General features: G+C 36.7%; 3 protein-coding genes across 3 annotated transcripts in view; 1 reads left to right on the top strand and 2 right to left on the bottom strand.

Moving 5' to 3' along the window:
- ttll5 (tubulin tyrosine ligase-like family, member 5) overlaps positions 1 to 3428 on the bottom strand; it is an 83150-nt gene extending 79722 nt beyond the window's left edge. The window contains exons 1-4 of the mRNA XM_046854924.1: positions 3306 to 3428; positions 2453 to 2592; positions 648 to 754; positions 424 to 506 (exon numbers count right to left, since the gene is read on the bottom strand). Of these exons, the coding sequence (XP_046710880.1) occupies positions 424 to 506; positions 648 to 754; positions 2453 to 2511 (249 nt within the window). The 5' untranslated portion in view covers positions 2512 to 2592; positions 3306 to 3428. The remainder of the gene's footprint in view (positions 1 to 423; positions 507 to 647; positions 755 to 2452; positions 2593 to 3305) is intronic.
- A 1934-nt stretch (positions 3429 to 5362) lies between these two features.
- erg28 (ergosterol biosynthesis 28 homolog) lies at positions 5363 to 8407 on the top strand. The gene is made up of 5 exons (XM_046856529.1): positions 5363 to 5512; positions 7184 to 7353; positions 7431 to 7521; positions 7621 to 7739; positions 7962 to 8407. Exons 2-5 carry the CDS (start codon positions 7221 to 7223, stop codon positions 8048 to 8050), a joined length of 432 nt encoding a protein of 143 aa, XP_046712485.1. The 5' UTR covers positions 5363 to 5512; positions 7184 to 7220; the 3' UTR covers positions 8051 to 8407.
- Positions 8408 to 9593: 1186 nt separating this feature from the next.
- flvcr2a (FLVCR heme transporter 2a) lies at positions 9594 to 22506 on the bottom strand. Its single transcript, XM_046856528.1, is given in 11 exon segments — positions 9594 to 10469; positions 11160 to 11224; positions 11756 to 11776; positions 11779 to 11866; positions 12280 to 12385; positions 13991 to 14101; positions 15386 to 15489; positions 16147 to 16214; positions 16684 to 16824; positions 18840 to 18981; positions 21438 to 22506. Coding segments are annotated over 11 exon segments (1437 nt in total). The 5' UTR covers positions 21972 to 22506; the 3' UTR covers positions 9594 to 10412.
- Positions 22507 to 24288: the final 1782 nt, after the last annotated feature.

Raw genomic sequence — 24288 nt, 5'->3', positions numbered from 1 at the left:
GCAGGCATGCCACTCAAAACAACTAGAACAATTAATTGCAGCCTCTCCGTAAACTTGCCAAATCACGTCAAACGTCAATGTGGCAGACTTGCCCAGTTTCACGCAGAATTTCACGTTTGCTCTTTGTTCTACCTTGCTGTCCATGATGAAATCGCAGACGTGGTATTGCACGTGGTCAAAATAGCACCAGTTGCACAGCTGCCAGTGTACAAAGGACCATGTCTTTTGGCACACTGACTTATGAAGGTCGGTGCTCCCTGTGACTGTGCGTGCAGGATTGTGCTGCCATCTGTTGGCATGTTACAAAACTAGTCTCTAAAACCTTTTGATACCAACTCGTAAATCTTTATTTTAGTCATTAAGAAATCAAATATTGGTTTGTAGGTTGTAATTAAGTGTAATATCATGTTCATGATGCTTCACCTCGTGGAATCCATGATTCACAAGAATGCCTCGCACGAGTCGACTCTCTGTACGTAGGATCTTGAAGGCCAGGTTGTATCTTTCTGCAAAGACAAAGAATTCCCCTCACACAGTTTCCTAAATCCAAACTTCTCATCTTAAAATATCTAAAACATGCACGGCAGGTCTATTAGGTTTAATAAGACATAAAGTTTTTTTTATCTCTACTCAAGTCCTGATTGTACCTCCAATAGAACAAACAGTTTCATCTTTGGACACAATAGCTTCAGCATGGAAGAGCAGAACTGGGATCCTCCTGCTGATCCCACTCCAGGCTATACAGGGATGGCACCTAAGAAAACAGTAAGGAAAAGAAAGAGTTTCACGACTATTTCTGGAAAGTTAAGAAAAGCTATAGTATTTATACGCTTGTAAATACAGCATATCACAGAGAGCTCCACTTTGGGGTCTGTCGCAAATCCATCCAACAGTGTTTAGCCAATCAGGTGAGGGCTTCCAAAAAAGCCACTTTTACAATATTTGTATTAATCAAATCCACTGCAATGTTAAAAAACACCAAACAGAGGCCAGTGAAGAAAGCAGTGTGTAGAATAGTGTAACACCAGTATTGTTAGTCTAAAAAAAACAACATAGTAACAGAATTGCCAATATCAACCAGTTGGACCAGTAGCAGAGAAAGGCTGCTTTACTTGGAAATATATCACTGGAAATATATCACTGGAAACTGTGATAAGCAGCAGAATAGTGAGACAGTGCAAACAGTGACTCCATAACAACATGAACCACCATTATGGAAAATCTACAGCTACTCCAGAAATTTCTGCAGCTAATGTAACTGCTTACAGTCCTGAGCTCAGTTTACTGTCCTAGTAGAAATAAATGCACTGGTGAAAATGTAGTCAAAATCAAATCAAATCAAATTTTATTTGTCACATACACTTACATACAGAGCATGACATGCAGTGAAATGCTTTTTACATAGTATAAACTATCTAAAAAAATATATGAAATATATGAAAACATATGTATAGTCATCCTGTGATCCTGCATGTAAAATAGGGCTCATTTGTATGACACTATGCGATGACCAGTGTTCCTGAGACCATGACCAGGCATAAATAGTTAGTGAAGGCATATCGATAGATGGGTGGATGAATAAATGTTTTTTGTGAATATATCCCAAGTGAGATGTTTGCAAAGAATGCAAATTAATAAGCATTAAACATATCATCTCAGAAGAACTAAAAACAGATAGGTCACATATTAAACCAAGTAGTTTCTTTTAATATCCTGCAAAATGTTCAATATTTTTTTTACTTTATTCGCCTTTATTCGAATTTACCGACTGGGGAATAAAATGGCTTTACTCACAGGTTTCCGATGTTTGTCGCTTGGAATAGTGCTCTAAACAGAGGACTGATCATTAGGACAAAACATCATGACCATTATATGACCATCTGGCATGTAATCTCCTCCCAGTGAGGATCCTATAATTCTTAGGTCACTCAGAACTAATTAGTTAAACTGAACAAATAGAATCCTCAACCACCACCATTCTGACTTGATAAAACCAAAAATTCAACGCAAATCAGACTTTTATGGAATGAAAACCCAAAATAAAGCCTAACAACGCTACATAACATTTCGCTTTTATAGTCACCAGTTAGATGGTTTGGACATGTGCAGTGGAGGGACATGGGGTATATGGGTAGGAGAATGTTGAGGATGGAGCCACCAGGAAGGAGGAGAAGAGGGAGGCCAAGGAGGAGGTTTATGGATGTGGTGAGGGAAGACATGCAGGGAGTTGGTTTGAAAGAGGCAGATGTAGAGGACAGGGGGTATGAAGACAAATGATCCGCTGTGGGCAACCCCTAATGGGAGAAGCCGAAAGAAGAAGAAGAAGAAGAAGAAGAAGTCACCAGTTAAGGCAAATCGACTGCCTATGGAGTTGTTAAAGCTTGATGACATAAATAAGGTGAAAAGAACCTGTGTCACATCGCTGAACAAGATGATCTGCACAGTCACTTACTCGAGCTCTTCTTCTGACTGAGACTCAGAAGCTTCTTTATCCCGGCTCACAGCTGGCATTTCCACCACAGACACGGAGAAGATCTGCAGAATGTCAGCCAAATGTGATTACGGCTGCACGCATCTCCAACCTGCAGACACCTGTTCCAAAACAAGCGCAAACTTTCACTAGTCTTAATATTCCTGTACAGGTTGTACTTCAATAATGCATTGATGCCTATGTTGTCTTTCAAACAAGCATCTCTTTTCAAGACAAATGGTTGTGAAAAGTAGGTAACATCTTTCCGTCATCTGTAACTTCCAGCAACGAGAATTCTAGAAATCATAAATAATAACTGTAGATTTGCAGTATATCAGTACTATACACATGTAAACTTAATATCTCCAATCAGCAGTATGAATATAAGTAGGGGGAATCTTCCTGTCACTGGAGCGATCCACATGTCCACCTGAGTCCATTAATGAGAAATCTAATGTTACATTATCAATGTACTCCATCACATTTCCGTTATATAACCGTGCTAACGACACCTGTGTTAGGTAAATAATATTAACTAGCTTAACACAGATCTTTTCTACACGTAAGCCAATAAAAAAGCAAACTAGCAACCAGGAGACTATTCAGCTAATAAATGACAGGATGAACTCGTATTGAAATAACACGCGTGTTTGCTGAACAAGCAGCCGAGCGACGCTGCAGTAAAGCTGGATTTAACTCCGGGTTCTCAGGGTTAGCAGGCTGCTAGCTATCCCACTGTAACCGCCTGTTCCCGGAACACAGCTAGTCACGGCCCCGCTTCTAATTGTAAAGTGAACCCGATGATTAACAGTACTTTCATAAATGATAAACTGACCTGCTGCAGAGAAAAACTAACAAAATAAATGAAACGCAAGCTCTCAGGAAGAGCGCAGGAGGAGGAGAGCAGGTGGAGGAGCGCTTCACTTCACCCCGAGCTGTAACTACAGCAACCAACCGGCAAGCGTGCGAGTGCGCATGCGCGGTTTAGAGCGAGAAAGAAAGAATGAAAGAATGAAAGAATGAAAGAATGAAAGAATGAAAGAAATATGAGCAAACAAAATCTAATTGAGCAAAAGAAAGAGCGAAAATAAGAGTGAAAGAAAGAAAGAAAGAGCGAAAGAAAGAAAGAGCGAAAGAAAGAAAGAAAGAAAGAAAGAAAGAAAGAAAGAAAGAAAGAAAGAAAGAAAGAAAGAAAGAAGAAAGAAAGAAAGAAAGAAAAAAGAAATATGAGCAAACTAAATCTAAATGAGCAAAAGAAAGAGCGAAAGAAAGAAAGAGCAAAAGAAAGAGGGAAAGAAAGAAAGAGCGAAGAAAGAGCGAAAGAAAGAAAGAAAGAAAGAAAGAAAGAAAGAAAGAAAGAAAGAAAGAAAGAAAGGAAGAAAGAAAGAAAGAAAGAAAGACATAGGGCTACATATAAGATGCTGAGCATCTTGAATTACATTGTTGTCCATCTCACAGAAGACCTCTCTGGAGATCCCACACAAACAGTCTGATGACCAGGTGCACCAGTGACCCTTTCAGCTTGGACACCTGGTGAGGTTCTCGGTCTCTATCAGAGTGCTGAGCGCTACTTTGAAGTTATCACATCCCAGGACCAACCGGTGCTGTCCAGAGTGGTGAGAACAGTGTACAAGTCTCTCAGGACATCTCTCCTGAATGATGAATACCAGAGCAAGGAGAACTTTCACCACCCTGGACACAAACTCTTTATAGGAAACTTCAGAGAGAGAGCGAGAGAGAGAGAGAGACAGAGAGAGAGAGAGAGAGAGAGAGAGAGAGAGAGAGAGAGAGAGAGAGAGAGAGAGAGAGAGAGAGACATATATATGTAGAAAGTGTTCAACTGACTGATGGTTATTATTATTATTATTATTATTATTAGTAGTAGTAGTAGTAGTAGTATTGATAACATTGTTTTATAATTGTTATTACTATTATTATTATTGTTGTTGTTAGTAGTAGTAGTAGTAGTAGTTGTATTGATAACATTGTTTTTATAATTGTTATTACTATTATTATTATTATTATTATTGTTGTTATTGTTAGTAGTAGTAGTAGTAGTAGTAGTAGTAGTAGTATTGATAACGTTGTTATAATTGTTATTACTATTATTATTATTGTTGTTGTATTGTTAGTAGTAGTAGTATTATTATTGATAACATTGTTTTTATAATTGTTATTACTATTATTATTATTATTGTTGTTGTTATTATTATTAGTAGTAGTAGTAGTAGCAGTATTGATAACGTTGTTATAATTGTTATTATTATTATTAGTAGTAGTAGTATTATTATTGTTGTTGTTGTTGTTGTTGTTGTTGTTGTTATTGTTAGTAGTAGTAGTATTATTATTGATAAAGTTGTTATAATTGTTATTACTATTATTAATGTAGTTGTTGTTGTAATTGTTATTACTAATATTATTGTTTTTGTTGTTATCATTAGTAGTAGTATTATTATTATTGATAACGTTGTTGTTATAATTGTTATCACTATTGTTGTTGTTGTTGTTGTTAGTAGTAGTAGTAGTAGTATTGATAACGCTGTTGTTATAATTGTTATTACTATTATTATTATTTTGTTGTTGTAAGAAATTTTTGCAAATAAAATCAAATTAAGCAAAAAAAGAAAAAAGAAAGAAAGAAATGTGAGCAAAAATAATCAAATCAAACGAAAGTTTTTGATTTGGGGCGTGGCCTGGTGTGTCAGGTGATCATGTATCGAGTTAGTAATTGGTTAAATACAGTCTAACTTGGGCGGGTTTTAAGCCACGTGCTTTTAAACGGCACACTTCTGTGGTGATCCGATAATCACACGGAACTGCGATTGGTTGTTTTTTTACCTCACTACAAACACGACCGGAGGGTGAAGTATCTCCATTGTGCAAGTAGTGCACTTTACAGGAGCATAGAAGACCTTACGCTATACTTCATGAAGTGCACTTATACAGGGTATTAGAAGGTATTTGGAGCTCGGTCTGTGTTTGTGATTCCAGCAGGTTCTCAGTGTCATGAAGCAGAGTCAGAAGGAAAAGCAGCAGATTAAGGTAAGAATACTTACTGCTCTTAGTTTTTACTAAATTATGAATGAAAAATTATATTTAATATATATGTTTTATATAAACTAGCCAGTAAATTAACAGAAATGCCATTAGTAAATATTATAGATATTACAGAACAGTGAAATTCTTTCTTCACATATCCCAACTGGTTACAGTGATACAGTGCTCCTGGAGCAGAAAATGTTAAGGGCCTTGCTCAAGGGCCCAAACGTGGCTACTTGCCATTGCTAATGGAACCCTGACCTTCCGAACAGCAACACAAAGCCTTAACCACTGAGCAATTAATAACAATTTTTAATCCTTGCTACAAATTGCGGTGGTAGCATAATTTAGTGTAGCACCGGGGTTCTGGAGGAACGTTGTCTCGTTTTTACTATGTACTGTGTACCACTGTGTATAGTAGAAATTACAATAAAATCCTCTTGACTTGACTTGACTTGGCTTGACTTGGCTCTTGACTTGGCTCTTGACTTGGCACTTGACTTGACTTGGCTCTTGACTTGACTTGGCTCTTGACTTGGCTTGACTTGACTTGACTTGGCTCTTGACTTGACTTGACTTGGCTCTTGACTTGACTTGACTTGGCTCTTGACTTGGCTTGGCTCTTGACTTCACTTGAATTGGCTCTTGACTTGACTTGGCACTTGACTTGGCACTTGACTTGACTTGGCTCTTGACTCGACTTGACTTGGATTGGCTTTTGACTTGACTTGACTTGACTTGGCTCTTGACTTGACTTGGCTCTTGACTTGGCTCTTGACTTGGCACTTGACTTGGCTCTTGACTTGGCACTTGACTTGGCTCTTGACTTGACTTGGCTCTTGACTTGACTTGACTTGACTTGGCTCTTGACTTGACTTGGCTCTTGACTTGGCTCTTGACTTGACTTGGCACTTGACTTGGCTCTTGACTTGACTTGACTTGACGGCTCTTGACTTGACTTGGCTCTTGACTTGGCACTTGACTTGACTTGGCTCTTGACTTGGCTCTTGACTTGGCATGACTTGGCTCTTGACTTGACTTGGCTCTTGACTTGGCTCTTGACTTGGCACTTGACTTGGCTCTTGACTTGACTTGACTTGACTTGGCTCTTGACTTGACTTGACTTTGCTCTTGACTTGGCACTTGACTTGGCTCTTGACTTGGCACTTGACTTGGCTCTTGACTTGACTTGACTTGGCTCTTGACTTGGCACTTGACTTGGCTCTTGACTTGACTTGGCTCTTGACTTGGCTCTTGACTTGGCACTTGACTTGGCTCTTGACTTGGCACTTGACTTGGCTCTTGACTTGACTTGGCTCTTGACTTGACTTGACTTGGCTCTTGACTTGACTTGGCTCTTGACTTGGCTCTTGACTTGGCACTTGACTTGGCTCTTGACTTGACTTGACTTGACTTGGCTCTTGACTTGGCACTTGACTTGGCTCTTGACTTGACTTGACTTGACTTGGCTCTTGACTTGACTTGACTTTGCTCTTGACTTGGCACTTGACTTGACTTGACTTGGTATAAAATCAATAAAACATCAAAGGAAACAAATAGCATGTGGTGAAACTTCTTTTCACTACCCATTGACAACAACAACCATGTCATTGAATATTTTCCTATAACATCATGTTTTACTTCCTCCCCATACATTCTGCTGTGTTTTCACAGGTGTGTTCTCTTGTGTCTGTGGTGGACTTCAGAAACCATGAGTCGCTTTTTGAATGTGTTACGGAGCTGGCTTGTCATGGTGTCCGTGATCGCACTGGGCAACACTGTACAGAGCTTCCGTGACCACAGCTTTCTGTCGGAGAAACTTTACACGGGCACGCCAGATTTTGGTAAGAAGCTATTCATATGTAGGCTAAAGAATTTGTTTATTCAGCAACACTGACCAGCCCAACTTATTGCTCTTTAGTAAATGGCCTACAAGCAAGGACCTTTGGAATATGGACATTGCTGTCATCGATCATTCGCTGTGCCTGTGCCATGGACATTCGAAACAGGACGTAGGGCTTCTCTCAGTCCTCTTTGTACGTTTTAAATGTAATACAGTAAATGCTAACTGTGTGGTCTCTGTACATATTTTCTCTTCCCCCTCATTGTAGGCTTTATCACGTCACATTGTGGACATTTATTCTGGCTCTAGGACACTTCCTGTCTGAAGCCTTTATATACAAAACGGCGCAACTTACAATTGGAGTTATGGCTCCTCTTTTCGTGGCAGGTGAGCAAGATACAGTTAAAAATACTAAAAGACAGAATCTGCTTGAGTGATTCATGACTTGCTGCTGGTTTATGAATAATTAGCATTTAGTTGCTGGTTTGATCACACTTCTTTCATTACCTGCTATTTGTAATTGTTACAGAAAATCAGCATCGTCTTACATTTCTAAAAGTTACACTGTATGGAGGTCTCACAGTTCTTCTTGTGCCTCCTTGTTTGCAGGTTGTTCTATTGCGGGCATGTTATTTGGGTTCCAGTGTATTATAGAGCCAGAGGAAGGAACTGGAGCGAGGCAGAAGAAAAGGAACTGAATCTGTGCCCCAGTGACTCGTTATGGCTTAGTATCACTCACACTCAGGAGAACACTGGATGGGTTCATCACTGCTGACTAAGAACATGTACAGCTTGTTGAACAGAACGATATGCATTCGTAATTTCACTTGCCACCGTGTGGAATTGAAAAAGTGCTTGTTTTCTGATACTTTTGACCAGCATATTATATTACAGGAGTGATGGAAATGTTCATTCTCAGTTTATTAATATTTAATTCATCTAAAATTGAGTGGGTATACACACGTCATGCTCTGTACTCCACGTGTACAGACTCTTACATTTCTTCTTCTCTTTTGCCAAATATGAACATTAATAAACACATTTTTTATATGAAATAGCATGTAGTTTTTTTGTTATTATCCATAACTCAGAAATCTTATCCTGTTCATATATTTATTATCGCCACTCTTAATACGCCTTTACATTCACATGTAATACATCTGCAATGTTGAGTTTTGGAGAACATTTGATACACTTCCTACCTCACTGCCATGAAAATGGAGCACTGCAGCCTCCAGTTTATCGAGTTTATCCCGTACCTTCTACTTCTGAGTCAGCATGGCACTGCTGAGACAGCATGACAGGAATTTTTTAATAAGGCATAAATGAGAATGAAAATTTGAGGGCAATATAGAGTGGGGTCCACATTGAAATTTCATTTTGGTTTTTGTTCTGTATTTTATTTTTTTATTTTTTGCAACTTAAAAATAAACAATTTAAAGAAATGATTAAAAACAGAAAATGAAATGTTTCCACTTGAAAATATTTAAGATTATTGCAAATGTGTCAGTTACTGTATAGCTTTAAGCAAATTTGTGACATTTATAACTTTGCCACAAGCACTTTATCAATGTAAATTACTATGATGTGCAATAGAGTTATGTGTTATTTATTTATTTATTTATATATTAAATTGAGTATTTATGTTTGTATATATTTTATATAAACAATAATTAGCCAGTAAATTAACAGAAATGACATTAGTAAATATTATAGATATTACAGAACAGTGAGATTCTTTCTTCACATATCCCTGCTGGTTACGATGATTCATTGCTCCTGGAGCAGAAAATGTTTAGGGCCTTGCTCAAGGGCCCAAACGTGGCTACTTGCCAATGCTAATGAAACCCCCAACCTTCCGACAATGTGAAGTACTATGATGTGCAATAGAGTTATGTGTTATTTTCTGATAGTATAATATAACCAACTTTTTATAAACTGCATGTTAGAAACCTAATATGTAGCCATGAGATATTTAATTCATAATCTCATAAAGTGATTACCTTGACCTTTTAGAAACTTTTAGAAAAATGTTTGTGCCGAGGACTATGGACACTCATTTAAGGGGCAGTTAAATTTAAACTGTAACTTTTTAAGACTCACACAATGAGCACTTTAAAAATAGTTTTACTATATAAACTTTTTAACACAAGTTCGCATCCTTTGGCATTTAAACAATAAGATATTATAGTACCGTTTTGGCATATAAATGTATCTAACAAAGGTAATTGTGCAAAGACAAAGAGTTTATATATTTACTTATACATTTCCACAGGTATCAGAAAGTAAATTCACCCCAGCTGAACAAACTGGAGTTTGTACACATTATGACAAATATCCACTGATACAGTCTTACACAGTTCACTCTGAATATTATAGCAGTGAATGCATTCAGTAAAGAAGTCATGGCACCATGAAATTCAGGTTGTAAACCCAGTCTGCATTTGCATCAAAACCAAGTCAAATGTTCTTGAACTGAGCAGTGAACTAAATAATCATAATCCTTCTAGTTTTTCCCTAAGTCTGATATCAAAATCCAGCAGGGTAAAGCACTCTATAAATTCATGCTCAGTTCAAATGGAAGTAGTGATGGTATTTTAGAAATATCATAAAAAACGTAAGAAATCTAAACTAAAAACTAGCAAAGGTATTCTCCAGCTAAAAAGGTTCTACACATTTAGTTCAAACTGAATGTCCCTGTATAGTTAAAATCAAATGTACTATGTTTTGTGGCTATACGATCCAAATATTGTTCATTGTTGCACGCATCAGTTGTTGCCAAAAAAACTAAAAGTGCATGACATATACATAGTAATGAAACTAAAGCACTACAGCGGTTCACAGGTCAGATTGTTGGCTCAGCATTTTCTCGATATGGCATTTGTAAAAACAAACTTATCTCGTTTTATTTTCTCAGTCAAATATGTTCATATATAAATGAACATCTGATTGATCTAATGAAGCTCCCTGGAGAACGATGCAGACCATATGCACGTTTTGTTCGGAGAAATCTCATTCTCTTTATAAAAGTGCTGGTCGATATGCAGGAGAACCAGATTTCTACATCTTGGTCTGTTTCGAGAATGATGTTCCTTCTGTTTGGAGTGTTGACTGTTTCTGAACAAACAAAGCAAAAGGAAAAAAATTAATAATTCTTCAAATGAACAGCTGGCCATTTTAAATCCGCAGAGTTCTCCTTCTGCTCTCTATCTTGCAGAAAAGCAGCGTGATTAGAGATGTTTGATACTACACTAATAATATAGTCATTTTAGATTACAGAAAAGCCATAGGGCAGTGATACAACTGCAGCACACATCATACAACAAAGTATAAACTTTAGACGAAAAGGTTTAGACTGCATTAGGTGCTGTTTATATATTGTGCCTAAAAGGGGACGCGGGTGATCAACAATACACACACAAGCTGTGCTATTCAAACGATTCTTGATTGATATTAAGGGGTTCAGTGTGTGCCAGGAAAGCATACCCCTGTTCATTACTAGAACTTCATTCTCACAATCAGCATGGCACAGGGGAAATTGAGATTCATTAAACCAGGTGACATTTTTCCAATCTTCAACTGCACAGTGAGCCTGCATCCAATTTAGCCTTAGAATCTTGGGAAATATGACACTGGTGTGTTTTTTGTTGAAGGTTTGATGTGGCCTTTGAGCTGCTTATCTGCTTATTACGTTTTAGAAAAGTGGTTAATATATAAATTACAACAGCTTTCCTGTCAGTTTAAACCAGTCTGTTGTAACCATTTTTTATCATGGTGGTATTTCTGCCTGAGAATGAACACACTTACAGTTTCCGATTTTGCCTCTGATGGCAGGTTTGCTTTTTGCCTCCGTAGATCTGGCTTTATAAAAGCTTAAAGACAAAAAGTGTAAAGTCACACAGTGCAAACAAAAAAACCAACAGCATAACTCTTTATATTGTATAAGATATATTATAACATATTTTTAAAGGTAAAGCTGCCTTATTTCTCTCCTGCGTTGATGCTTGTAATGCATCTAAATAGCCACTAGAGGGCAAGATGTACTCAACATACTATTGAAGGTTTTTTTTTTTTAAGGCATTTTCACAATGTGCTTTTCATGTTATATAGCACCAAATGATTTAGCTCATATTCGCTTGATTCAGCTGGTTTTCCAAGAAGTAATTTGTGGCTTTCACTGCATTATTTTTTGTAAATAATTTTACAAACAATACTGAATTCACCCACTTCAAAATTATGCCTTTTTGTGTGAAATCAACACTTATGTTAGAATCATGCTGTGTCTAATCAGTCATAAATATACTACCATCACAATCCTACAATTGGGCATAAATGACTGCTGTGTTTTCATCAGGAATGTTGTGGGTGATGGTTGATTATTTGATGGAGGAAAGTGCCTTTACCTGTAATGATGGACCCTAGAAAAGGAAAACACAGAGAAAGATGTTCCCAGCCATTGTGCTATAGGAGTCAATAATCTTGCCTTGGCAAATGGTGAATATGATTCCAAACACCTGAATGGGGAAAAGATAATGACTGGGAGTTTATTTCTTAACACTGTCAAAGACTCAGTGCTTTCTCTACTTAGTGACTATCTTACATGAGCATTATTTTGCTTAAATGTGCAATTATCTTTATTATCAGGCTCATCAACATCTACTTCCTCATTCCTTCCACGCTAGTGTACCTGTTGTAAAATCTCTCATTTGCAAGGCTTTTGTTCTTCTTCTACTTTCCCCTTGCTATATAATTTCTAGCATGGTCTTTATAACTATATAATAATAATAATAATAATAATAATAAGAAGAAGAAGAAGAAGAAGAAGAAGAATATAAGCTTGCCATAATGCATATTAGATCAATGGCAAAGGCAGTGAGATATACAAAGGAATACAAAGAGGTTTTTCGCTCAGCAGTGCTGTATATACCTGTGCTGAGCAGTTGAGAAGTCCGGAAGATGTGCCTTCTGACTCTGGGTACGTCAGCTCCACTGCAAACTCAAAGCCTATTGGCAGGTAACCAGTCATGAAGATTCTATGAACAAAAGAAAAAAGTGCTGAAATGAATATATATGCATTCTACAGTAAATACTGATCAGAGTTACAGTGGACAGCAAAAACCTCACAAGAGAACTCATTCACTGGATTTCACATTCATACAGTGCATTAGTAATACCGAAAGTTTTCAAAGCGCTGCAGTTTTTCCACATTTTGTTATGTTGCAGCCTTAATCCAAAATGGATTCTAAAATTTTGCGAACCACCAGGACTCTTCCTAGAGCGGGCCACCCAGCCAAACTGAGGGATCTCTGCAGCACTCCACCAATCAGGCCTGTATGGTAAAAAGCATAGCAGCCCACCTGGAGTTTGCCTAAAGGCACCTGAAGGACTCTCAGACCAGGACAAACAAAGATTCAACTCTTTGGCCCGAATGCCAAGCTTGATGTCTGGAGGAAACCATGCACCGCTCATCACCCGGTTAATAAAATTTCTACATTGAAGCATGGTGGTAGCAGCATCATGCTGTGGGTATTTTTTTAGCAGCAGGAACTGGGAGATTAGTCATGATCAAGGGAAAGATGAATGCAGAAATGTACAGAAACATCCTTGATGAAAACCTGCTCCAGAGCACTCTGGACCTCAGACTGGGGTGACGGTTTATATTCCAACAGGACAATGGCCCTAAGCACACGAGACAAGATAACAAAGGAGTGGCTACAGGACGACTCTATAAATGCCTTTGGGTGGCCCAGCCAGAACCCAGACTTGAACCAGATGGAGCTTGAGAACTTCTGCAAAGAAGAATGGGAGAAACTGCCCAGAAAATTGTTGTGCCAACCTTAAAGCATCATACTCAAAAAGACTTGAGGCTGTAATCAGTGCTAAAGGTGCTTCAACAAATTACTGAGTCTGTGAATACTTATGTACATGTGATTTATTGTATTTTAAATTTTTTATACATTTGTAAAATTTCAAACACACTTCTTCCAAGTTATTATGGGGTATTGTTTGTACAATTCTGAGGTAAATAATGAATTTAATACATTTTGGAATAAGGCTGTAACATTACAAAATGTGGAAAAAGTAAAGCAATGCACTGTACATTCATATCTAGAGACAATTTAACATATTCTGCTTACCTTACATTTTTGGACAGTAGGAGAATCCCTACTAATTAGAATATACATATACATTTAAATTTTTGCTTGTGTTTTTATTTTTTATTTATTATTATTATTAATATCCAATAATAACTGCCAATAATGCACTTTAACAATGTTCAAAATCCAGCCTAAGCTGCCATAGCTGCTGGGTGCATTGCATGGGGTTCTTGGAGTGTTTAATTAGAAAAGATTAGGTTAAGAGTGTGTGCTGAAACAGCTTTTAAACTAATTTAAGACACTATTACATAAAAAATAAATAAGATTTAAAAAAAAAAAAAAGGAATTCTATGCTCAAATAAACTGTTATTAGTATTATTATTATTATTATTAACTATTGTTGTTATGTGTATAAAGATAGTTTTATGTACACAATATTGTATACAATATTGTATTAATCATTTTCTACTATCAAAAAATTAATGGCATTTCTAATCTAAATGTGTCTCCTATATTGAATATAATGTACATAGCACTTACCCTAGAGCTGCTGATGAAATGAAGACTACCCATAGAAGCCCCAAGTTAAGTGTAAAGGAGTAGATCACCATTCCTACAAACGACAGGAGATATATGGCAAGTGTGGTCTGTCTGATGGGGATAGAGGTAAATGCAGAATATCAGTGAGCTGGAAATAAAAAAATTAAATTTGGCAAATTTGACTAATTTAGACACAAGCATTCAGTGTCTGTAGGTTTCTGACAATGATCATGATCATTAATTTATCGTGTATGACGAGGAGTACGCAGTTCATAATTGATATGTTTTCCTCAAACATTTACATCTTTTTCCGACACTAAACTCGACCATCTGTGAATCACAAAACAAGGCTTCTGAATAACTCTTTTCAGGCCACAGCTTTCTTTAAGCTAACAATGTCTTGTGAAATAGTGCTGTAATGTACAACCATGCGTAAGAAAATGGCTCATTCCACTGCCACTGTTGGAAATGCCCCCTGGCTCTTTGAGCTTTATATAAGACAAGAAACTCAAAATATCAGTGTTTGAATTATATGTGCTCACTGAAATGGCAGGTTGTTTTAGGCAATGAGCTAGCAAAGAACACTGAGATTTTTACTGGAAGTGGTAAAGTCAGGTTAGTTTTGCATGAACAACTCTTCATCTATTATCTGTGGACTCATTTTTCAGATTATTTAACTTCATTAGATGGGATATTCCATTTTAATGTTGCGTGAACCATAAGTTGTGTAACACATTAGAAAATTATCAAAGAAAAAAGAGCACAAAGGTTGTATACAGTTAGTTTGCTAGATAAAAGAGTTTACAATGTTACTAATAATGTTACTATAATATTACTAATAATACGAATGTTAATATGTATTATGGTATTAGTACATACAGTAGTAAGCACTGTTCCAAAAACTTCAATCACAGAGTAATCTGAACATGTTCCAAAATTAATGAAAAATAATTATACTTAGTATACATACTTGTACATATACTGTAAATAGTCTGAGACTAACAATGCCATATGAATTTAAAATTATAGTAAATATTCAGTAGGAAAACCTCTGTTGTTCAACTTCTTAATACCAACACATGAGGCTTGAGCATTTGAGGCATGAGTGGAATTTTTAAGCATCCTGAAGGTATTGTTCACCCAAATCCTTTCAAACCCTAGAAGATTAAGAGGAATAGTGGGTTCATTCTGACAAACAAAAAAAAAGCTTATTAACTTATACACTGGCTTTAAAATTTTGGTCGGTGCAGAATCACACCATAAACATTGGGAAGTAATAAAAGTTCACTAAAAAGGGATTAAGGTGAATCACCACTCACAATGGAAACTTGTCAGTCACAGACTACCTCACATGTGAACCTAAATTAGATTTTAAGCTTATGGTAACATGCATACTTGTATGTTTTTGTTTTGTCCAACCAGATGCCAGAGATGAGGGAGCCCACCATACCAGAAACTACCAGCGTTAGACCAATACGTCCAGCATTCACCTCTTCTCCCTGTTAATGGAACAAAATGAGTTTTAGAATACCAAGATTTCTGTGATTTATACCTTTTGTCAGGGTTTTGGCTTCCAACTACCACAAGCCACTGCATTTCATTCATTCTTGTAACTTAACTGTTTTTGCACACTGTGTCACATTTTCTGTTAAATAAGCTCTTGTTACTCAGTCAAACCTTGTTACAATTTACACTTTGCACCTCACTCATTGTCTCATGTTTGTCTTCCATGTTTGCTGTTGCTGGTTCGCGGTCACTTTTCAATATTTAATATGCAGGTTTGGTTTTCATGTTTCCTTCCCTATTTTTGGATCTTTTTTTATGTGACTGTTCATTTGTATCCACCTTCTTTAAATATCATCCTTAAACAAAATGTTATTTTGACTATTATATCCAAATGAGTTTGGGGCAGTCTGTTATAAGTACCAGATAAAGGATCTATTTGAAACCATGCACAAAGAAGGAATAAGCTATCCTTCAAAAATAGCATCCTAACAATGTGACAAATCCTTGAAGATTCTTGTGGATCTATACATAGACTTTGAACTGCCTAAAGAGGTGACATGACATTTCTACATCTGACAGCTCATGTGCCTCGTCATGAGAAGCAAAGTGGTAGAAAATCAGAACAGAAGATAAGATTGGATGGGACTTACAGGGAAGTGGTCAATGATCATCCGGTTCAGTAGAGTGGAAACAGCATAAAAGCACCCAACGTTTAATCCTGCAGGAATGAAATGCAAGCGTCAGTGTGACAAGCTTCCTTTGTGCATCCAGTTATGATCTCAGGATTTCTTTATCAACCAATTAGAAAATTTCACTAAAAGGACTGCAGATATATTTTCACATAGTGTCTGCTGATCTACTTTGGGTTAATAATAAATTTAATATATATTAATATATTTAATAAAGTTGAACTTCAGCCAAAATGACAATCCAAATTCAAGATAAGCAGCAAGCTTTATATAAGACCAACACCAAAAATGTAGATCTATATATTCATTTTAACTATATCTGGATGAACAGCATATGAACAGATGTATGCCAAATAGTTTAGCAGTTTCTTCAAAAATTAAATAAACAATAAAAACGTTCCAATATATCATAATAAATGTGAACACCTTATTTTCTGTCATTGTTATGTTTCATTTTAGTACTGGAATTGTGTAAAGCGTTATATGTGTCAGGCATACCATAGGTGATGATAAGTAGGACAAAGTTTTTGTTGCAGAGAAGCCTTTTGATTGAGGCCAAGTAAGAGTAGTCTTGTAAAGGCACGTTTCGCAGTGCCACTTGGGCTTGAGAGGGAGGAACCGGTGGCTTATCCTGGAACACTTAAATATAACAAAACAATAAAATAAAGTTTATAAAAAATCAACTAATTCAGCATGCAAAAATGGTAATATGGCAAAAAAAAATGATGGACAAATAATTCACAAGATTCACTTCACAGACAACAATTTTTAGACACCTGACCAAAAGGGATGTGTTTTTTAAACACCCTATTCCACATTTTGCTGTTATAATAAGCTTCATTCTACAGGAAAGATTCTCCACTATATTTTGGAGTGAGGCTGTGGAGATTTCTTTAGTGTAGTCAAGCAGTGATGTAGGGTGAGGAGGTGTAGGTGCAGTCAATTCATCCCAAAGGTGTTCAATAAGGTTCAATAAGGTTCAACCATGGGACTTTTCAGTTTCTTGGTATTATAAGGGTCTGTGTTTGTTTTTTTTTGTGTTATTTACTTTAAAAGTAGAGTTTGCTGGGGGAATGACTGTTGAATACTCCACAACATTAAATGTAACTTTAAACCTTCATAAAGCACTATGCGTGGTTCGTTAATAAAACGAAGAAAAGGACAAAGGTTGGTAATTTATTGAAGTGTAAGAAGAATAAAACACTTCTGAACATGTGTTGTGGCTGTTGTTGAAAATAACTTTAGGGTGGTGTGGGTAATCTTAATATCATGCCACATCACTTCATCCCATCTGTCATTATTTACCTATTACATAAAACATAAATGAGGAAACATTCACCTTTAGCAATGTCTATTTATATACACATCCTTCATGCAATTTAGCCACCACTGATATCATACTGACATACCATGAGTACTTTATACACAGCAACAACAGTCATATAGACTAATGATAGAATTGGTATTTCTAGATCACTAATTTTATAATGCAAAATAATTTGACATTAAGACTTTGAACCCTAACTTTACTGCACATTGATGGAGTGTCTCGTAATGATTCTTGTACATTACTTATACTTTTAATAAATAATACTGTACAGGTTCTGTACAGTATTCTCTAGAGAGGAAATATCTTACTGGTTATTAGATAATCTAAAATCTCTTGAAAGTTATAAGTTAACTTTTTAAATTAGAGAACGTTTAGACAGTTCGGTTAGGATTACTATACTATGATACATTTATGTACATTACTGCATAGTTTTCTATGGGGAAAAAGCAAATGCTGTCAAGCTACGTGTATAAGTACGTGACCTGATTTCTAATCTACAGTTTTATATCTAGCTAGTTTAAAGGGGAGAAGAGAATAAGTCTTGAATTGCTATTGCAGGATTGCTAGCTATAAAATACTGACACTATCTTTAGTTTATTTTTGCATCTTTGGCAACATGAAGGCTGTAATTGTGCATTACTATAAGCAATAACGTTTTTTGATGAAGATTTTCTTCAGGAGTGTTTCTGTTACAGCTGGTTTAAACATTAAGTGTATATGTTTTTGTCAATTTGTTGAGTAAATGGCTTTTTAGCAGTCAGTATTTACTGTTTTCCTTAAAGGATTAGAACTTGTTTAACAGACATGAATAACACGTATGGGAACAAGACGTAAGATGTAATTGTTTTTTTTTGCGTTGTTACAGTCTTCATTATGATGATCTTAAGAATTATAGGCCAATTTTCGCATATGCTGAAAAACAACAATCAACACTTTATAGATCTAATTTTATTCATATAAATGTATTCAATCTTACGAGCTTTTAATGAGCTGACTAACAGTAATGTATACAATATTATTTAACTTAAGAACATGTAGACAGAATATGTTTGATTTGAAGATTTGTAAGCTCAATGTTTCTAGATGAGTCTTTTTTAAACAATCAACTACTAATAATGAGTTAAATCATGTAATAAATAATTAATAAATTAATGAAAAACATTATTAACTCATTGAATGTACAATGGGCAAAAGTAAAAGGAATAAAATGCTTCAAGTGCCTATATTATGACTGTTTTGTAATTGCATTTATCTTTTTTGAGTTGACTGATTTATATTGGACATGCATGGAAAACCAAACAGATCATCATAAATGATTGCTTACCAATAACAACGAGAATGAAGATGAAGGTGGCCACTCCTGCTGTGATATAAAACATGATGCTGAAATGATAAGCCAGTTTATCCATGTCATCTATATTTGGCACAAGAATGGGTGGCACCAGGAACCCAATGGCAATGCCAAGCTGGAGGAAAATAGGTAAGAAAATTACACCGTCAATGATTTACCAAACTCAGAATTCCATTAACTTTACACCAGACTTTAATAAAAGTTCAACAAAAGTAAATTACAAAACAACTATGTGAGTGCTACATGAAATCCTATAACAACAACAAAAAAAATCATCACTGTGTGTAATAGCTAAATAATCACTTCCAAATTACCAAGTTTGTATTCATTCGATATAACTGCTTACAGTGACTTTCAGGCTGTTAATGTAACAATAATTTACCTATTACAATCAGTAAATATGATACATGACTGGTTATAATAAACAAGCCAAGCTTATAAGATCCAGTTAGGAAACCATTACATGGATGTATGGATTGTTTAGTATATTTTCTGGTCTCCTAAAGACATTCTGCAAAAAAACCTGCCTTTGAACCATATGGTAATAACAAGGACTTAGAGGACATCTTGTTTGCTCTTGGGAAAACAACAAAAGTTCAAAGTGCATTTTGTTTATACTCCTGCATCCCCAAGAAGTCTCCAATGAAAAGAAACAACAGTACAAGATAAAACTAACAAACAAGCACAGCGGGTTGGAAGGCTTCAAAAGCTGAACAAACTTCTGAACTTATGTACAGTGTTTGTAAAATAGTTTTCCTGTTTCAGGCTCTATATGGAATTTCAATCCACAGCCCAAACTAGCTAGCTTGACAAATTACAATATTTGTGTTATTGTGCTCTACATTACTTCCTATAATGTTTTAGTGTTTTCTCATTGTGTAACATTAAAAAAAAACAGTCGTATTTCGCTAAAAACTTCACATAAAATAAATTTGATAAGTCAACTAATCACTTAAATGTTGCATCTGCTTGTTATTGCTGCTTGTATAAGTCAGTCATAAAATCAAAAGGATTTCCTCTCCTGGTGTGTTGGTGTAGCCTATTCCTGTTAAACTGGTGGCTAAATTGTATTAACTGTAATTGTAAATTGTACTTGTATTATGTCTCTACTTTTTATATGTTTGCACATTTCTTTTCTTTGCTGCTGTAACACAGAAATTTCCCCACTGTGGGATGAATAAAGGTACATTATATCTTATCTTATCTTATCTTACCTTATTTTATCTTATCTTAAATTCCTTACTCTCATACAAACTAAATGAAAGTTATCTAATATGTAACAGAGCAGAACCCTCTATTAGAGCTCTGTAGATGTTGCTGATTTTGTCCAGGTTTCAGTACCAGGTTCTGTAATCAACCTCAATCACAATTCCTGTTTCTGTCCCAGTGTTGTTCAAATATACTATGACTTTCCTTAAGTCAGCTCCTGGTTTTAGCTCTTCCTAAAAAAAAGCTTCTGTAGCTTTGTTTTAATCAGCTTCCTCCTTTTTCCAGATTTTGAGTCTGATCTTTTCAATCTATGTTAGTCGTTCACCTCATGCATTCTACCCCAGTGTAAAGCATTGATACTGTTTTTTCCTCTAGTCTCAATGTCATTGATGCAGGCTTTGCTCTAGTCCTGCCTCAAACTATTTATCTAATCCTGTTTCTCTCTACATCTCTGGCCTGGTCTCTGTGCAAAATCTTTGATATATTTAGGTTCCTGCCTCTATTCAAAGTCCCACTCCAGACCCTAGCTCAGGCCTAGGATGTCTAAGATATCTTTGTATGCTTTAACTATAATATTTCCCTCCACTGTAGTTAAGAAGCTGAAACCTGTTCAATGCCCAGTGTAGAAAGCAAGACAAATGAAGAGGTCAGTGTGATAGAACGTGAGTGTCTTGAGTTCTGACAGATTCCCACTCAATCCCTCTGAAAACATTTGGAATAAATTGAAACTCCTCACCCATCATCGATCCCTGAACTCATTAGTGTGGGCACAAATCCCAACACCCACATTGTAAAATATAGAAAAGTGGAGGCTCTAATAGAAGCAAAGAAGGCACAAAACTCTGGAATGGGATGTTCACAAAGCATATAGGATTGTGATGTTATGTTTCAGCAGAGTGAGACTCTGGGTGGAAATGCAACCATATCCGGGTGAATGATTCCAGAAGTTATAATTTTGCAGAATGATGGTTACATGCAATTCATACAAATGTATGAACAGTTCCTTATATTAATGACTTCTCAACCGAACCACCTAAACCATTGGGGACATCTGATCTTAGAAAATTGACCCTAGTAACTTATTGTACATTTACTGCATTTGAAAGACACTCCTTATCCAGACATAGTTATCTTGATTAGACAACTGAGCAGTTGAGGGTTAAGGGACTTGTTCAGGTCAGAAGTGGCAGCTTGGTGGTGCTGGGATTTGAAATCACAACCTTCTGATTAGAAGTCCAATGTCGTAACCACTGAACTACCACTTCCCCGCTAGACAACTTTTGCTCCCTAAAGGCAAGTGTTTAATTTGCCCACCAAAACCAGTCCCACTTTCCCAACATGCAGTCCTCTTTGTGGACTCACCTGGTTGCCGAAGACCCCGATGGAGCAAGCGGTGGACACTTCCTCAGGGCCGAACCACACCGCGGCGAGGTGCGACGGCATGCCGAGGATAAACACCTGCGCGACGGAGCACGCGACCTGCCCGAGCGCAGTCACCCAGAACAGGTGCGGCACCGCGCTCGCGACCTTAACCCACGCGCCGGCGCAGTTCACACCAGCGGCCACGAGCGCGACAACCCGCAGCCCTTTGCGGTCCAATAGCCACGTAACAGGGAACACCAACGGGATGTACGTGAGCATGTAGACCATGGACATCCAGTCGACAGCGAACGCGTGAACGCCGTAGAACTTCATTAAGATGTTGCTGATGATCCCGTACTGGATCCACTGATAGGCATTGCACAGAGAGTACGAGCTGAAGAGCAAAACGATCAGCCATCTGCGCCTGTACAAGCGAGTCGGAGGCTCCTGCGCGCTCTCAGCACGCGCGTCCGTGCGTCCCGGTTGATCTTCGGCGCGCTCGAGTTTGGAGATGTTACTTTCTTCTGGTGACATTGTGAGAGTTGAGGCGATGGTGCATTTTTCGAGGGGAAGGACCCTGTGTTCTTTTCAAGTGTCCACCTTTTTTTAAACGTCTGGAACGAATGAAACAGGGAGCAAAGTTTGCAATGTAGTCTGACACATCAGTCGCTTGATCCATGGGGATTTATAATGTGCCGCCACCTCCCCAAGCTTTAAAGCACAGCACGTGGTACATTCCCTGGATCAAGTCTCAGCAACAAACTTTTTCCCAAACAATACTACTGTAAGTTTTACAAATCAGTAATACATGAATGAATACTGGAGATGAATATTTACTAATCATTATCATATATAATGAGCTAAATTAATGTAGGCTCACATGATCTGGTATTTCTGATGTGCATACATCATTATAGAAAGCATTAATATTAATATAAAACGTATTTTTAGATATTATAGTTACTATTACTATTTTGTTTTATTTAAGGAGTGCATACAAAGCAAATATAATTTGTACAATAAGTAAAAAATATATATAATCTTGCCTATTGAAAGCAAACATGCTCTTTTTCCTTGGTGTATATTTCTTTGTTCTTTGGTTTTCTCTCTTAAGAGTGTATCATTTACCTTAAAATGACCTTCGAAGCTTTATTCTAAACTTAAAGCGTATTGTGCACCATCATTTCCCAGTGAAAGGTTGACCCGAGTGTCAATCCTGAGCATGAGACATTGCAACATTAAACAAGAAAAAAACAAACACACCAAATAGGGCTAAGTTCATCAGCACTGTATGTAGAATTAAATGTTCAATACTATACTGTGAACACTACAAATTGTTGACATAAGGCGTCATTTTAAGGCATCATTCTTTTGCATATCAAGTATATTTTCAATTAATGGAAAGGTTTTATTTATAAGGGGTCACCAAATTATATACAGTAGGACCTGTGCTAGTGCCAGTGGCAGCTGATACATATGTTGGTCATTCTTTATTATTCTTGCCTGACATAACTTGTTACATGCATAGGCCAAAGTGCACCTCTCTGCTGGTCTTGACTGAATCATTCGCTCGTCCTCAGTGGCAGCCCAATAAATAAGTCATACTTGAACTAAGATATCATATCATCTGAACACCTTTATGACTCAGGAGTAAATGTTGAAGACAGAACATGCAGTAGATGTTTTGTTGGGTCATTTTAAGCAGAAGTGTATTTAAAACAGTTAAACGTGCAGAAGGTGTTCATTAATTTTTTTACATGAGCAGTTCTGACGGTAGTTTCAGTTGTAAGGCAAAATACAATCAATGCACTTGTAATGATCAAATTAGCCAAATCTAATGAGGTCTAACGCATGAATTGAAAAATGTGCTGTTATTTAACAAGAAACTATGTGTAATTGTTGATAAGGACACTTTTAGTACACATTTATGAAAGGAGTCCCACTAACGGACACTTTGTAACAGTTGAACTGTATTATGAAGGTCAGGAAAGAGAAAAAAATAAGGTGTAGGAACAATTATGTGAAATTCCAGTCATGTAAATAATAACAGTTACCATGACAGGATAAAAAACAACAACAAAAAAAAACGATGTGACATAAATGTGAGCAAAGTGCTGTAGTATGAGAAGATTTACCCTCATTAGGGTGAGCTCTTATAGGAAAATAATTACCTTCAAGATGCTGTTTTGCTTCATTTTGGGCCATATTACACAATCCTGTTAATTATTTCTTATTGAAGACAGCTGATGGTTATAGTGATTGTCCTGTATTTTAAACACACAAGCTTCTGGGAAGGAGGAGCTGTTACTTATTTGGCCAAAACAGATTTCGATAGCCATGATCTCTTAGGAATACATTTTCACAGAATTCACAGCTCATCTGTTTATACATGTATATTGCTCACTGTAAACTGAACAATCAACAACTATTTTCTTTGAACAAAATCATGGGCTTAAAGCTTTAGTTAGTGTTGTTGCAGTTTCTGAAAGGACGAGTGAACCACTAGATGTCACCAAAAACAATCTGCTAAATAAATAACATCACAGAGTGACGATGAACTTTTTACAGTATAGAAAGGTTGAAAGAATAACTAGTTCAGAAAGCTTGAAGTGTTATAAATATATGACTCTTTGTTGTAAATGTGCAGAGTTCATAGGCTTCTTTATCTGTAATCTTCTTTAAATGATGACCATGTAGACTTTCTTCTTCATGCTCAGTGACACTCATCTGAAGTAAAGCCGGTTGCTGATATTTTTTCACATCAGACCCACTGTAGTACTAATGCAGACAAGAGCTACAGTGAAGTACAAAGCATCTTGTATCATCAGGGTTACATACACTAACCAAATCC

Source organism: Silurus meridionalis, chromosome 8 (genome assembly GCF_014805685.1).
Source record: "Silurus meridionalis isolate SWU-2019-XX chromosome 8, ASM1480568v1, whole genome shotgun sequence".
Lineage (NCBI taxonomy): Eukaryota > Metazoa > Chordata > Actinopteri > Siluriformes > Siluridae > Silurus > Silurus meridionalis.
This window is presented reverse-complemented; position numbering and strand designations above follow the sequence as displayed.